The sequence below is a fragment of the Pan troglodytes genome, chromosome 5 (genome assembly GCF_028858775.2).
Source record: "Pan troglodytes isolate AG18354 chromosome 5, NHGRI_mPanTro3-v2.0_pri, whole genome shotgun sequence".
NCBI lineage: Eukaryota > Metazoa > Chordata > Mammalia > Primates > Hominidae > Pan > Pan troglodytes.
Genome location: NC_072403.2, coordinates 33359480 through 33376518, shown reverse-complemented (window position 1 = coordinate 33376518; position 17039 = coordinate 33359480). Strand labels below are relative to the sequence as shown.

At 42.0% G+C, this 17039-nt stretch overlaps 2 protein-coding genes across 4 annotated transcripts in view; both read right to left on the bottom strand.

Annotated features, from left to right (window-relative positions):
* Positions 1-1591: 1591 nt before the first annotated feature.
* LOC129144393 (multiple coagulation factor deficiency protein 2 homolog) lies at positions 1592-2048 on the bottom strand. The gene has a single exon (XM_063812260.1). It carries the CDS (start codon positions 1959-1961, stop codon positions 1680-1682), a length of 282 nt encoding a protein of 93 aa, XP_063668330.1. The 5' UTR covers positions 1962-2048; the 3' UTR covers positions 1592-1679.
* A 3709-nt stretch (positions 2049-5757) lies between these two features.
* ZNF391 (zinc finger protein 391) overlaps positions 5758-17039 on the bottom strand; it is a 29384-nt gene continuing 18102 nt past the window's right edge. For all 3 annotated transcript variants that reach the window (XM_054686646.2, XM_016955059.4, XM_527605.8), the window contains exons 2-3: positions 10123-10231; positions 5758-9379 (exon numbers count right to left, since the gene is read on the bottom strand). In XM_054686646.2, the coding sequence (XP_054542621.1) occupies positions 8225-9301 (1077 nt within the window). In that variant the 5' untranslated portion in view covers positions 9302-9379; positions 10123-10231 and the 3' untranslated portion in view covers positions 5758-8224. The remainder of the gene's footprint in view (positions 9380-10122; positions 10232-17039) is intronic.

Here is a 17039-nt window from a genome sequence, read left to right as displayed (position 1 = left end):
TCATATATCCAGAATTCATTACATAAATCTTTCAGAATAATGAGATATTACAAGAATAGTTTACAAGTTAGCTCTGACTGCACAAATACTTGACACTTGGTCATTTTTACAAATATATATATTTTTTGTTTGTTCGTTTGTTTTGTGTTTTGTTTTGTTTTGGTTTGGTTTTTTGAGACGGAGTCTCGCTCTGTCGCCCAGGCTGGAGTGCAGTGGTGCGATCTCGGCTCACTGCAAGCTCCACCTCCCAGGTTCATGCCATTCTCCTGCCTCAGCCTCCTGAGTGGCTGGGTCTACAGGCGCCCGCCACCACGCCCGGCTAATTTTTTGTATTTTTAGTAGAGACGGGGTTTCACCATGTTAGCCAGGATGGTCTCGATCTCCTCACCTTGTGATCCGCCCGCCTCGGCCTCCCAAAGCGCTGGGATTACAGGCATGAGCCACCTGCGCTCAGCCATGTTTTCTTATAAGAATACTTTAAGAAAGAAAATAAGTCTCTATCTATCTTATAGCACATTTTATGCAGTCTCTTTTTCCCATTTGATCATCCTTTCAGCATGTCCATCACATCCAATAAACCCAATTACCATCTGTTACTTCTTCTCATTTTCACATACTATTAAGATTCACACTGTTAAAAGATTTTTAGGGTTCCTTTTCTAATCTTTCCTGATTTGAAAAGAATCCATGTATTCAGGCTAAAAGAGGTAATTTAAACAATATTCCTCCTGAATAGAACTTCTATCAGGTTAATCATTGTTTGGTGAATTATCTTTTCACTTCCTACTTAGGCTAGGCTAGTTGGTAGTTTTACCCCTGCTGATAAAGTCCTGACATTCTTAAAAGTTCCTAAACTGCAAAAAAGGAAACCCTAGAAACAAGAGTGAAATAGAAATATAAAGAAAGCTAAAATACTATTGATTCAAAAACATTTAAATTCAAGGTCTCTCCCAGGTTGAAGACGACAGAAAAGTAATAAAGTATAAGGATGTGGCAGTAAGTTGTATAAAATACTGAAAATCTGAAAAAGATTAATCACTTAAGCTAGCGGTGTATCATTTCCAAAATGCTAGAGGGCTGGAGGATACAGAATCTTAGACTCTGTGGCTAGGCTGAACTCAATATTTGATATTCTTCTTATGCTGTGGCTTTGAAATAGTCTAATAAATATCCATTTGCCCAGAGCAAGTAGTCTTTTAGGACAGGGGAACTTTAGAGAATACTGACCATGTTTAACTGAAGAGATAGGAACCACCAGGGCAAATATTTGGCATTCACTCCACTCCTTCACTGTTACTGAAAAACGTCCACTTGGCAAAGCCTGTTGTTTTACTTTTAAGGTAACATGAATTAAAATTAAGAAACTAGCAGTATTCTACTACAATGAAGCTCCTGAGTTCTCAGCTCCAATTATTCAATATTCTTGAAAGGATGCTTTAAAAAGCAAGCCCTTGTCCAATAAGGTATTTAATAGTGCTTAGGGACTATTAGATGTCCCATTTCTCCTCTCTTTCATTTCTCTTGATCCCTTCTCACCCCAGTGTAACAAACTGCTACAGGTTTTTACCAAAATGCTGCAGCAGTAGTTAGAAATGAGTTATTTTGCATTATCAAAGTATTCAATCACATTATCCCAGGTCACATTTGCATATAACCAAGAGATGAACAAATAACATCTACTACAGTGATTTTGCAAATTCAGCATAGTCAATGTATCCATCATTGTTCTTGTCATCATCTCTCAAAACACCATCTCTTATGTTAATCAGTTCATCTTCACTCATTAGTGGTGCCTGTTCACTCCCTTTCTCCTTATAGATATGAGTGATGGCTGTGGAGAGTTCTAAACCATCAAGCAAATAATTGCCATCATAATCGTGCATTTTGAAGTAATGGAGCTGCAAATCTTGTAGTGACATCTCCGCCTCTGGTTTGTTGATGACATCTTCTGTAAGGTACATGGATGTGTTTGGGTCAAGGAATAGGCCAAGGTGGACATCCAGGCCTGCATGACTCAGCGAGTTTGGCGTGCAGGCACACACCTCCACTTGTTATATAACCTGTTTGTGTAAGTTCATACTTGGCTCTGAGCCACTATTGTCTGTAAAAGGTATAATTGTCCTGCTGACACTGTGCATAGGGCTTAGCTTGACATGGCTCTTGTGCAGGCGCTGCTGCCCAGAGAGAGAGTGAAGCTACTGGCCCCTGTAAGGAAGAATGACCAACTGGCAGATGGGCAGGGGGAGCCGGGAACCAGCTCGTGCCCACAGAGAGAAAGAGTTAAGCTGCTAACTCTGAAGGCAAGGAAGAGCCAGCCCTGCAGCTGTGTGTGGGAGCAGCTGGCTCAAGCAGCCGAGACAGGGTGGACAGTGTGAGAGACCTGGTGTAAGTGAGCTATGTGAGTAAGCTGATGATGAGAGCTGCTGCTGAATAAAATCATCTTTCACCTGCCTACGTCCCCCACAAGTGTTCTGTTAGCTATTTGCCCAGGGACCCACTCCCTTGTACCTCAGCATGGGCTGGACCCGAACCCTAAACCTAACAACTGGCAATGAGAATGGGATGAGGTGAGTAGGTCTTCAGCCCCTGAGGGTTCCTGGGTTGGCTATGTGGCTGCAGCATGGGCTGTGGTACCCAGTGGCAGCTGTGCTGCGAGGATGGGCTTCAGTGGAAACGTGGGAGGCAGTGGATGGGTCCCCCGCAAGTGGGGAGAAGGCGCTGAAGCACCTGGAAATGCACAGCACTGAGATGCAGCATGCTTTTACCGCCAGAGTCAGATGGATGTTTGTGACTTTGCTGCAGGAAGTGCCTGCCCAGTCCCTGCAGGATGCACGCAGGGAGGAAGAACCTCCGTTACAGGTTCACCCAATGGTTTGCCTGAAAATAGAGCATGAGCAGCTGTTGGGCCCCAAGGGTGGGCCAGAGACCCCCTACTGTGGTGGAGCACACTTCCTATGTTGTCTGTGCCCCTGCTAAGTTGTAGGAGTTAAGCAAGTAATGTTGGCACTCTTGTACAGACTTGGTGCAAGTCATTTGGGAGAAGGATGTTGCTGCGCAACCTGGTCCTGCCAGAGTGTTCCAGTTCAAATAGTACCTGCTGCAGTTGGTGGAAGTATAAAGCCTTTTCTGTTTGATAAGAGAACTGGCCAAGGTGCCCGGCTTGGTAGGGGATACCAGACAACCAAAGGCCATATATGGACTTGGCAATCCATTGGTCCCTGGACCCGGATAAGTTTCCAGGGAAGGCTGCATAGACAGCTATGAAAGCTGGTCAGTGAAAGTGAAACCTGTGTCTTTGCACCTGGGCATCAGCTGCTTGGCTCTCCACTTATGCACTGTGTATGTCTCTTGCATGCCTGAGGACATTCTTGGGGGTGGATGTTTTGCAAGACTTGGCAGCTGTGCCACCTCTCATGGACTTGATGGACCGTTTGACAACAGAACTGGGACGGTGCCACTGTGTGGTGGACTTGACCAATGCATTCTTCTCAATCAGCATTGCTCCAGAGAGCCAGGAACAGTTTGCCTTCATGGGAGGGCGACAATGGACTTTCATAGTGTTGCTGCAGGTCTATATGTATAGCCCCATTATATATCATTTTCTTATTAATGATGTTATGTTAACCTCTAGTTCTTTTGCTGGTTTGGAAGCCACAACACCCCTCTTGCCTGGGATTGGGATGATGAGGCTGAAACAGCCCTTCTGATGACATAAGCCCTCTGGGTAGTTAACCAGGGTGCCCATTTAAACTAGATGTGCATGTAACCACAAATAGAGTTGGCTAGGGCCTATGGCAGTATATGGAGTGCTTGGAAGCGCCAGTCAGCTTTTAGTCCCAGCTATGGAAGGGAGCTGAGCCCCAGTGTTCATTAATAAAGAAGCAGTTAGTAACCATATATGCTGCCCTTCAGGTTCATAAGAGCGTGGCTGGATGGGTTACAGTCGTGTGGATGGCTTACCCCATAGTGGGATGGGGGCGTTCATGAGCAATGACCCCCCCAGACTGGGACAGCACAGACATCCACTTTAGCGAAGTGGGGCACCTACTTAGAGCAGTGGAGTATGCTAAGTATAAGTCCCTTAGCAGCAGAGTTGCAAGAGGTCTTGGAACCTGTAGTCCTAATGCAAGATAAGGCCATGGGGCCTGGGGCACCCCTAGACCCTGAGCCTTCACTGTTAGAAAGGGTGTTCTTCCATTCCTAATAGGACATGGTACACAGCTATGTCTAGTTGTGGTGCCACTGCTGCCTGGACTGCTGGTGCAGTCCAGCCTAGTACTGACACCATATGGTTTGAAACCAGGTGTAGACAGCGGGGCAGTCAGGATTATCAATATCACTGTTTTACAGCTTCACATCTTAGCTGACTGGAAAGTCTTCCAGGAGCAGTAATATGCATGGAGCTGTCATCTCCTATGATAACAATGCCTTCTTCTGGAATACCTTCTGTAGGATCTGCCTGAGGCTGTTTTACAGTTAACTTTTTTTTAATAAGTAGAAGTACACTCTAAAATATTAAATTGGTGCAAAAGTAATTGCCGTTTTTGCCATTGCAGTTACTTTTGCACCAACCTAATAACAATAAAAAGTAAGGTAAATACACAAACCAGTGATATAGTACTTTCCTATCAAGTATTATATAGTGCTATTTTTTTTTTTGAGACCGAGTCTCACTCTTTTGCCCAGGATGCAGGCAGTGGCATGATCTTGGCTCACGACAACCTCTGCCTCTCGGATTCAACTGATTCTTGTGCCTCAGCCTCCCAAGTAGCTGGGAGTATAGGTGTGAGCCACCACGCCTGGCTAATTTTTGTATGTGGTTTCATCATGTTGGCCAGGCTGGTCTTGAACTCCTGACTTCAGGTGATCCACCCGCCTTGGCCTCCCAAAGTGCTGGGATTACAAGCGTGAGCCACCACACTAGGCCTTTAGTGCTATACTTTTATATGACTGGCAGTGCAGTAAGTTTGTTTACACCAGTATCACCACAAACATATAATTGTGCTATGATGTCACTAGTTAATAGGCATTTTCCAGCTCCATTATAATCTTATGTGATCACTGTCATTTCTGCAGTCCATTATTGACCAAAATGTCCTTGTGTGGTTCATAACTGTACTCAAATATCTACAAAGAGCGTTTCTTCTGGTACCCAGTAAATATTTCATTACTTAATATACTCTACCCCCTGCTCCTGCGAACCTCACTCCATCCTAAGAACAATCTTCGCATCTGCCTTTCTGGACTTTCTGCTATGAACTAAATATTTATTCACCAGAGAAACTGCTGTGTACTAGGTGTTATGAAATATAAATTTTTTTATATCAAAGACATTGTATAATTACATGAAGACCAATGGAGTAATTCATCTTAATTCTAAGTATTAGAAAAGCTTTGTTTTCCTTGAAGAATGGACATATTTTTTTCCTTCTAAAACAATGTAAGCAAATGACATTCTCATTTTGGTTGCCAGAATGCTCAGTTTGTGTCCCTAACTGACTGCCTGTGTAAGTTATCATAACTTGTCCTGATCTCCTAGTGCTCATTTGTATGTGTTTTTTGTTTTCTATTTTACTGTATCTTGTTCGCCATCTTGAGTCATTTTTTTACACACAATGGAGTTATAATAAAATAGCTATTGCCTATTATGATAAAAGAAATACCTTCTAGCTTATTTGATTGTGATCCTAGTTTTCCATTTCTAGTAATGAAGTTAAAGGCTCTGCAGGGAATAAAATAAAAAGCTATAGGCAGATGTGAATCACTAGAATCATAACAATTAGAATTTATTGAGCATTTACTTTATGTCAGGCACTGTTTTACTACTTTACATGAATGAACTCACTTATTCTTTACAATAGTCTCATGAATTGGAAAGCCAAGAGGTCAGCATCCCAGGAGATCTAAAGGAGTCAGTCTAAATAGTCAGTTATATATGTAATTCAAGGAAAAGCAAAATGGGCCAAAATACCTATGAGGTTACCTCATCATTCAAAAGACTAAAAAGATTATGCTGCTAAATTAAACCCTATGTATTTAGATTAAAACTAGAGTCCAGGCTGGCATTGTACTATGTATTATATGAGGCTTATAAAAGATTTAGGATGATTTACAACTTCAAAACAGCTTATGTAAAAAAGTACTTGTGAAAGAACCAGAAAACAGTAAAGAAGGTGTCTAATACAGGAGAATAATGCAAACCATCACTACAAAGGATTTCTAAGAAGGCAGGGGACTGAAAGTGTCACAGAGTCAGGATATGAGCGTGGCCTTTAAAAAAGGGTGGATAGGGTTTCTGGAATACAATGAAGAAAGTAGGACATGTAGAAGTGCCAAGGAACAGTTTGAAAAGAAGAAAAGTGTGAGAAGAGGGTATAGTAGGGACAAAACAGGCCTGCCCGCATGTATTATCTTTGAGAAGAGAAAGGAAGTAAATAAGTAGATCAAACTATGAAAGACCTTTAGGTTAAAGAAGTTTACATTTGGGGCAGAGGTCACTGGGAAATGACTATTTTTTTTTTAACAAAGTAGTAGTTTAGTAAGGAGCTAGATAATGGTAGTGAGTCAACAGTGATCAATTTAGTAATCTAGGCACAAGGTACCAAGAACTTGGAAGCAGCAGTAGAAAGAGAGAAAGAAATCAATTATTAATCCATATCAAATAAAGTCAAGTTGATTGATTACAGATAAAGAGGAATCAGTGAGCAATAATTACAGAGCATTTAGTGTCTACTCAGTACTTTGTGATGTTTTATATCAATCAAAAACAAGATTTCTGGCAGGTGTGGTGGCTCATACCTGTAATGTCAGTGTTTTCGGAAGCCGAGGTGGGAGAATTGTTTGAGTTCAGGAGATGGAGGCCAGCCTTGCCAATATAGTGAGATCCTGTCTCCACAAAAAAACTTTAAAATTGTGGGTGTGGTGGTACACACTTGCAGCCCTAGCTACTCAGGAGGCTGTGGCAGGAGCCCAGGAGTTCAAGGCTACAGTGAGCTATGATTGTGCCATTGCACTCCAGCCTGGGCAACACAGCAAGACCTTCTCTCAAAAATAAAACAACAAACAAACCAAGATTTCTGTCTTCAAGAAGTGTATAATCTAGTTGCACTACCTCAAGTTTTATAACTTGATAAAATGAGATTATTCTGGCCTAACCCTTGCCCCAAATCACAGAGCTGATCATTGACAATCAAAGAAATGCTGAGAGGTAGGAAAAGTGTAGATCAGCACAGAATCATGGATCCTGAAAGAAAGAAGCTCAAGATTTAAGGCATAACAGTGGCAAAAAGTGCCAATTCTGCAAATGTCAAGTAGAAAAAGGACTGAGAAATAGGCACTGGGTTTGTCCTTGAGAGATCAATCTTCCAAGATTGGTGAGGGTCAAAGCCACAGAATATAAGTTTCATGAAATCTGTAAATGAAAGAAAATTAAAAACAAACAAAAAAAACAGCACAGCATTTGGCAACTTTTTTTCCCAAGATCATGGAGGAACGTCTCCAAGATTTTTAGAACATTCTTGGTAAAAATATGATAAAATAACACTAGGATTAGTTAAGCATTAGTAAAAAAATGAGTTATACTTTGAGGAAAAATGCTACTGCAAAAAAGGTGAGAGAAGGAGGAAGATGAGAAAAATCTGTTTTTGCAAGTCAAGAGAATGAATTTGCCTCAACACTATTATCCCCAGACTGGTGAGAAGTTTTCAGTCCTGCTCTGAAGCCAGATCCCTCTCTTCTGGTACTAGAGCCAGAAAGTATGAAGACACACACACAGGATTTTCTCTTCATGTGCAGGGGCTGATGTGGTTAGAAAACAGAGGAGAACCTGGTGGTTCGGGGACCCACGCTTGAAGGAATAGATTAGCAGAGAAACTACAAGGTGTCAGATAGCTTTATACTCTAAAGTTGGAGCCCTTCAGAATATTAGATTTCATATGTTATGTTTTTTGAGTCATCCCTTTGTTTTATTGTGAACTTATTTGAGAAAAGAGAAAGAAAGAACAGGGAGAGGGAGAAAAAGTAGGAAGGAGGGAAGGAGGGAAGAAGGGAGGGGAGAGGAAAGAAGGATAGATGGATGGAAAGAACGAATGAAAGCTTAAAACAGGTATAGGTATCTAATAAAAGAAAATTAGAACAAGTATATATATACTTGAAATATATGTATTTCAGTGGTGGGAGGTTAGGTATATGTGTTCTTATGCTAACATTAATAAAAGCTCAGATATTACTCTTTAGTATGAAGGTGCTGATGTCTGATCAGAGTTGAACTCTGACAGAAGGCTTTTCCACAGTCATTACATTTGTATGGCTTCTCCCCGGTATGAGTTCTCTGATGAATAATAAGGGATGAGCCTCGACTGAAGCCCTTTCCACACACTCTACACTCGTGAGGCTTTTCTCCACTGTGGATTCTCTGATGTTCTGTAAGAGACGAGCTTCGACTGAACACTTTCCCACATTCACTGCACTCATAGGGGTTCTCCCCAGTGTGTGTTCTCTGATGTTCAATAAGCGATGAGATCCAAGTGAAAGCTTTTCCACATTTACTGCATTCATAGGGATTCTCTCCAGTGTGTATTCGTTGATGCTGAATTATGGTTGAACGGTCACCGAAGGCTTTCCCACATTCATTACATTTGTAAGGCCTTTCTTGAGTATGAGTTCGCTGATGCTGACTAAGGTTAGTGCTTCGGCTAAAGGCTTTTCCACATTCACTACATTCATATGGTTTTTCTCCAGTATGGATTCTCTGATGTAGACTAAGATGTGTGCTCCGGCTAAAAGCTTTTCCACATTCATTGCATTCATAAGGTTTCTCTCCAGTGTGAGTTCTTTGATGTTCAATAAGGTGTGTACTTCGGCTGAAAGATTTCCCACATTTGTTGCATTCAAAAGGCTTTTCTCCACCATGAATTCTACTGTGTACAAGAAGGTCTGATTGGTAACTAAAGGCTTTTTCACATTCATTGCATTTACAAGGTTTTCTTTGTGAGAAAAGTCTCTGGTGTTTAATTAAGTCTGAATTATCTTTGGAGTTTTTCCTAGATATTGGGGATCCATCTCCCTTTGGAATTTTCTGTTGTGCGTCAAGGTTTGGGCTTAGACTAAATTCACTGGATTCAGGGCCTTCCTCCCCTGTGAAAATTTCTTTGAGTGTCACTGACACTTTTCTGACTACTGTGTTCTCAAAAGAGGATTTCTTCTGTGCAGGACATTTTGTTTGCCTTGATAATTGGCCTTCATTTTTATAGTCTTCTTCATTTGTAGGACCCTGAGCAGTATTCCCTCTGAGGCTTTCCATTGCTGACCCAGAAAACTCTAGTTCTTCGGAAACAGTCTGACTGGTGTTGATGCTTTGGTTCAGCTCAAATCCCCCTATCTGAAAGACATTTAAAGTGTAAATGTCATCTGTATCTACTATGGAGAGCAAAGAAAATAAACCAGCAGAGAAAAGACAACTAATTTGAATTCATGCATACTAGCAACTTTATATGAGGAGTAAACAAAAAAGGATAGTGGAGGGGAACAAAGCCAGAAGAGATAAGAGGCAGAATTTTTGCAGTGGGCATGGTGAACACAGAGACATCAAGAAACAGGGAAAGAGTTATTGGGTAATATGCTAACCCAAACAAATGGAAATGAGCAGGTGTACCAGCTGATGACAGAGAGTTGGGGATTAAAAGGTAAAATGACCTATTATGGTAGTTGATTAATCATGGAAAATGAGAGCAAGGAGAAGGATGAGAAGAATCAAGACTCTCAAAGTGTAGAAAAAAGAAATGGAAAAAAGAAAGATGACTTGATCAAGTTTGAATGCAACCATTTTCCTGGGATTGAAAGAGAATAAAAATTTCAGAAATAGTAACGACCACACTGCTATCCCCATTTGCCTCTCAACCCTTCTTCCAATTATTATACTTCAGGTATTCTTCTAAAGAAGTCTACAGTCCTAGACTATCAGAGATTTAGCAGAACTTAGACATCATCTAGGCCAACCCACTCATCTGACAGATAGAAAACAGATTGAGTCACTTGCCTACATGACCCAACAAATTGCAAGGGCTTGGACTAGATCTCATCTTCTCAACATCAAATTGTTGGTCTTCTTATGACACTACTCACCAAGACAGGTATTTCTGGGCACTGCCCTCTTCAGCTTCCTGAAGATCCAACATCTACTATTATTCTGCCTTCAACTGGGTGATCAAGTTCAATTAACATGCTGGGGTTCCTGCAGATTAGAAATGATTTAACACAAGGTTGCTGGTGCTGAAGACACAGAGCTATTCAGAGCTCAATCTCAGTGTTTTTATCTATAGAAAAGGTAGCGTGAGCTTTCAAAGGGTCTATGGCAGGAGGGGCTGGAGAAAATGAGTCTCTGAAAGGGACTAAAATTAGATGCCAAAAGACGGGTTACATACACACACACAGGTTACATACATACACACATACACATCAGAATTACTTATGACACTTGTTACTCCAGATATCTGAACCTTGCTTTGGACCCAGCAAGTCTGATGGGACCCAGGCATTTGTATTTTAATACGTTCATGTGACTTGACAAGTTGAATGTCCAGAAAGAGCCTTAGAAATACAGTCTAGGTTGCTTGAACAAAGTGCTAACTTGGACTATCTTCTGACCCCTAACATTCTTCTCACAGCAGGCGGGTATAAAACAGAAACTCAGCTTTCCATAGGACAGGAGGCCCCTTCTCTCTACAGAGGGGCTGAAACTTACCAAAGATCTCAAGCTTCCCAGGTACTAGACAGCTAGCTTTCCCAGATGACTCTTGTTTTGTTTTTTTTTTTTTTTGAGATGGAGTCTCGCTCTGTTGCCCAGGCTCGAGTGCAATGGCGCGATCTCGGCTCACTGCAAGCTCCGCCTCCCGGGTTCACACCATTCTCCTGCCTCAGCCTCCTGAGTAGCTGGGACTACAGGCGCTCGCCACCACACCCCGGCTAATTTTTTGTATTTTTAGTAGAGACGGGGTTTCACTGTGTTAGCCAGGATGGTCTCGATCTCCTGACCTCGTGATCCACCCGCCCCAGCTTCCCAAAGTGCTGGGATTACAGGCGTGAGCCACTGCGCCTGGCCAACTCTTGTTTAAAAAGCAAACACCTCACATTCATATTGCCTGGCACCAAGTAGTGTGTTTATGTCCACACTGACAATGTTGTTTTCCACTTGTATTATAAGAAGGGAGAGCAACAGGGCAGCAAGGACCTCTCCTGGAACACCAACCTATCAGAGTGTCCAGCAGAGTACCCTGGCTCCAGCAGCCTTTGTCAGGAAAATAGGAAGATCTGGGAACCTGTGCCTTTTCTTCTTGCCCATCCCTGGACTCTAAATTTCCTAATTAAAGCTTGTTTAACCCCTCCTCTTGTTAATTCACTTGGAGTCCTTGTGTATTAAAGGAGGCAATGAACTGTATAACAGTTCCCCAAATATTTCTGCTCACAGCATAATTTGATATCCATGAGATTAGGGAGTTAATCTGGCTTCATAAAAATCTTTCCTTTCTCATAGACTGGGACCTCTCAGATGTGGAGGTTAGCCTTGGAGGATATGTGCCAAGAAGCCATGCATGGAGAACCTCAAGTAACATGATGATGCTGTCTGTGTTCAGCTTTGCCAAGAACATGCCTTTCAACTGAAAACAGGGAAGATAAAAAGCCCTGCTACTGGGTTGATGCAGGAGTCAGAATTTCTTATCGTAGAATCTCACATTAAGATCCAATTGCTGGAGGGCGCAGTGGCTCATGCCTGTAATCCCAACACTCTGGGAGGCTGAGGCGGGTGGATCAGTTGAGGTCAGGAGTTTGAGACCAGCCTGGCCAACATGGTGAAACCCCATCTCTACTAAAAATACAAAAATTAGTTGGGCATGGTGGTGCATGCCTGTAATCCCAGCTACTCGGGGGGCTGAGGCTGGAGAATTGCTTGAACCTGGGATGCAGAGGTTGCAGTGAGCCGAGATCGCACCGCTGCACTCCAGCCTGGGCGACAGAGTGAGATTCCGTCTCACACAAAAAAAGATCCAATTGCATACTTTATGATGCCAACATTCCTTAATAGGAATTGGCCTTACTGCTACCTTGGCTGGCTTCCATTCTTGTAGCTCAGATCCTTAAGCTCCTCCATTGTTATTTGATATGGTTTAGATATTTGTTCCCTCCAAATCTCATGCTGAAATGTGATTCCTCCCCAGCCTCCCCTGAAAAAAAGAAAAAAATGTGATTCCCAATGTTGGAAGTGGGGCCTGGTGGGAGATGGTTGGATCATGGGGGCAGATTCCTCCTGATTGGTTTAGCAGCATCCTCTTGGTGATAAGTGAGTTCTTCCTCAGTTAGTTCATGTGAGATTTAGTTGCTTAAAAGTTTGGGACCTCCCCTCCCTTGCTGTCTCTTGCCCCTGCTCTTACCATGTGACATGCTTGCTCCCCCTTTACCTTCCACCATAATTGGAAAGTTCCTGAGGCCCTCACCAGAAGCAGATGCTGGAGAAATGCTTGCACAGCCTGCAGAACTGTGAGCCAATTAAATCTATTTTCTCTATAAATTACCCAGTCTCAGGTATTTCATTTCCATAGCAATGCAAGAATGGCCTAACACATTATTTTATTGTCAGTTCACTATAACCTCTCTCTTTTATTACAGTGCTCCTCAAGATGGCATCCTAGGGAGACTCTGGAGAATTTGTGAGGTTATTTTGGGTTGTCACAATGATTGGATAGTACTATTAGAATTTAATGGGGGCCAGGGATGATAGACATTCCTGCAGAACAAAGAACTGTCATTTATCATACCTGACTTTCAAAAAAGTTGTTAATAATTACCTGAAACTAAAACCTAGTAACACTTTATGCATACATACAAAGTATTTTGCATAGCTTTTATATGTATTGGAAAATCAAGGAAATATACATTTTTTTTCTTTCTTTTTTTGAGACAGGGTCTCACTCTATCACCCAGGCTGGAGTGCAGCGGTACAATTACAGTTCACTGCAGCCTTGACCTCTCCAGGCTCAGGTGATCCTCTGACTTCAGCCTCCTAAGTAGCTGGGACTACAGGCACACACCACCATGTATGGCTAACTTTTAATTTTTTTTGTAGAGATGGGGTTTCACCAGGTTGCCCAGGTTGGCATCAAACTCTTGGGCTCAAGTGACCTGCCCACCTCAGCCTCCTAAAGCGCTGGGATTACAGGCATGAGCCACCACGTCCAGCCAAAATATACATTTTTTGTTTCAATGTTATTAGGAATTTTTCACCATTTCAGGGAAATAAAACCACTTATGGTATTAGATTCACAAATATAATTCATAAATCAGGCTGCATTTGTAGTTGTATTCAGTGATTCTAATAGGTGTAAGCATCTATTTCATCCAGTCATTTACATGCTGAAATGCATATTATTCGATTATAAATCACTTTCCTTTTCCTTCTCCTTCATATTACAGTTAAGGTAACATATTGATACTTTTGAAATTATTTCATAGGTAGGTAGGTAGTATTATCTATGAATTTTATTTCAGAATAGTAAAGGGAATGGTAGGTCTGAAGGGTAGAGAAATACTTCTCTAGTGCAGTGGAACTAAAATATTGACAATTACATGACAGATGAATACTGCATCTCCCAGTAGGTAAGTTACAAAGCCTCTAAAGCTACTAAAGCAAAAGTTCTTGTCCCCAACAGAAGTCTCTGAAGATTTGAGAATGCCCATACTGCCATAAGGTAATATGAGAACTAATGGGAATGTTGTACTTAGTGGAATATTATTACATTATTAAATACTATATCTCATTCTGGAGAAGAGAGATTGTTAGGAAATATTTAGTTTTTGGAGGCATTATGAAACCAGGGAGATCCAAAATTTGAAGATTTTTGCAAATTGTCTCACTAGAAGAACCCTGAAATATAGGATATCTAAAAGTAGGCAGAATATCCTGACAAGAGAAAGAACTATGACAGAGTTCTTGGATATGGCCAATTTGAAGTTCACTCTCATGCTTATTAATATTTTAATGATTGTTAAACTGTGCCAATTTGATATGAGATTATCTATAATCAACTAATGTGTATATACTATGTATTAGGCTGTTCTTGCATTACTATAAAGAAATACCTGAGGATGGGTAATTTATAAAGAAGTTTAATTCGCTCACGGTTCTGCAGGCTGTAAAAGCATGGTGTTGGCATCTTTTCAGCTTCTGGTGAGCCTTCAGGGAGATTTTACTCACAACGGAAGGTGAAAGGGGAGCAGGCATATCACATAGTGAAAGCAGGAGCAAGGCAGGGAGGGAGATGACACACTTTTACACAACAGATCTCATGAGAACTCACTCATTATTGCAAGGACAGCACCAAGCCATGAGGGATCTACCTCCACGATCCAATCACCTCCCATCAGGCTTCACCTCCAACATTGGTGATTACAATTCAACATGAGATTTGATGGGGACATATACTCAAACCATATCATTCTGCTCCTGGCCCCCAAGTCTCAAGTCCTCACATTGCAAAATACAGTCAGTATTTTTAGGGGACTGCTCAATAGTCCCCTAAAGTCTTACATCATTCTGGCATTAACTCAAAAGTCGCAAGTCCAAGTCCAAAGTCTCATCTGGAGATGAATTTCTTCCACCTATGAACCTGTAAATCACAATTTATTTACTTCCAAGATACAATGGAGGTGCAGGCATTGGGTAAACACTCCCATTGTAAAAGGGAGAAATCAGCCAAAAGAAAGGGGCTATAGGCTCCATTCAAGCTTGAAATGCAGCAAGGCAGTCATTAAATCTTAAAGTTCCAAAATAATCTCCTATATGTCCCACATCTAGGGCACAATGGTGCAAGGGGTGGGTTCCCAAGGCCTTGGGCAGTTCCACTTCTGTGGCTTTGCAGGGTTCAGCCCCACGCTGCTCTCCCAGGTTGTTGAATGCCTGTGGCTTTTCCAAGCACAGAGTCTAAGCTGCTGGTGGATCTGCCATTTTGGGGTCTGGATGGTGGCCCCCTTCCCACAGCTCCACTAGGCAGTGCCCCAGTGGGGACCCTGTGTGGGGCCTCCAACTCCACATTTCCCCTCTGGACTGCCCTAGTAGAGGTTCTCTAAAGGGGTTTCTGCCCCTTACAGCAGGCTTCTGCCTGGACACCCAGGCCTTCTCATACAACCTCTTAACTCTAGGCAGAGGCTTCCAAGCCTCCTTCACTCTTGCACTGTGCATATCCACAGGCTTAACACCACATGGAAGCCACCAAGGCTTACAGCTTCTACCCTCCACAGCAGCAGCCTGAGCTGTACCTGGGCCCATTGGAACCATGGCTGGAGCCTGAGCAACCAGGATTTAGGAGCAGCCTCCTGGAGTGGTGCAGGGCAGTGGGACCCAGGATCTGGCGCTGAAATCCTTAAGTCCTCCTGGGCCTCTGAGCCTATGATGGGAGGCATCGCCTCTTAGATTTCTGAAATGCCTTTGAGGCCTTTTTCCTATTTTCTTGACTATTAGCACTTGGCTCATTTTTAGTTATGCAACTCTCTCTAGCAAGTGGTTGCTCCATGGCCTGCTTGAATTTCTCTGCTGAAAAAGCTTTTTTTTTTCTTTCCTCTGCAAATTTTCCAAACTTTTATGCTCTGCTTCCCCTTTAAATATAACTTCCAACTTTAAATCATTTCTTTGCTTCTACATCTGAGGACAGATAGACTGTTAGAAAGAGCCAGGCTACATCTTCCTTTGCTGCTTAAAAATTTCTTCTGCCAGATACCCTAAATCAACACTCTGAAGTGCAAACTTCCACAGATCCCTAGGGCAGGGGCACAAGGCAACCAAGTTCTTTGCTAAGGCATAACACACATGACCTTTGCTTTAGTTCCCAATAAGTTCCTCATTGCCATCTGAGACTTTGTCAGCCTGGACTTCACTGTCCATATCACTATCAGCATTTTTGTCACAAACATTTAACCAGTCTCTAAGAAATTCTAAACTTTCCCTCATCTTCCCATCTTCTGAGCCCTCCAAACTCTTCCACCCTCTGCCTGTTACCCAGTTCCAAAGTTCCTTTCACATTTTTAAGTATCTTTATAGCCAAGCCAGCTCCTCAGTACCAATTTGCTGTATTAGGCCATTTTTGCATTGCTATAAAGAAATACTTGAGGCTGGGTAATTTACAAAGAAAATAGGTTTAACTGGCTCACAGTTCTTCAGGCTGTACAACCATGGTGATGGCATCTGCTCAGCTTCTGGGGAGGCCTCAGGGAGCTTTTACTCATGGTGGAAGGCAAAGGGGGATTAGGCACATCACATGGCAAAAGCAGGAGAAGAGGTGGAGAGGTACCACACACTTTTACACAACCAGATCTCATGAGAACTTATGCATTATCACAAGAACAGCACCAAGCTCTGAGGTATCAACCTGTAAGATCCAATCACCTCATTGTCAGGGTTACAATACAACTTGAGATTTGGTGGAGACACATATTCAAGCCATATCATACGGTACAGTGCAAGAGTCTCAAAGTGTAGTTGTTTTTTCATTTCAAATAAGCTCATTATATATACAACTGTATTATGCATTAGATGTGTTTGTGCATGTGACACATCTGATAGACACATACAAACTTCACTGGGGAAACTTTCTACCTAGAAAAAATGAAAAAAGAACTTGTGAAAGGAATCTAACTTGGAAGTACAGTCTCCAGAAATGGTCTTTCTTTGGGCCTGCCTAAGAATTGTATGAATATTGACTCATTTATTGTTCACAATAACTCTGAGGGGAATTATTATTATTCCTGCAATACAAAAAAATAGTGTGAAGTACAGAGAAGTTAAGTAATTTGGCACAAGGCCAAGTAATAAATCCTAGATTCAAACTCATTATACTATACAGTATGTGTTGCTTCTCAACAGACAGGGAAAGAATGCCTGAATCATACTTTCTGTTTAGCGGCCTGTAAATGGCCAAGAAACTAAACTCCACTGATGTCAGAAGGTTATCAGCATGATCTTGACTTAAGAGTGCTATAGGGGTATAGAGAGTGAC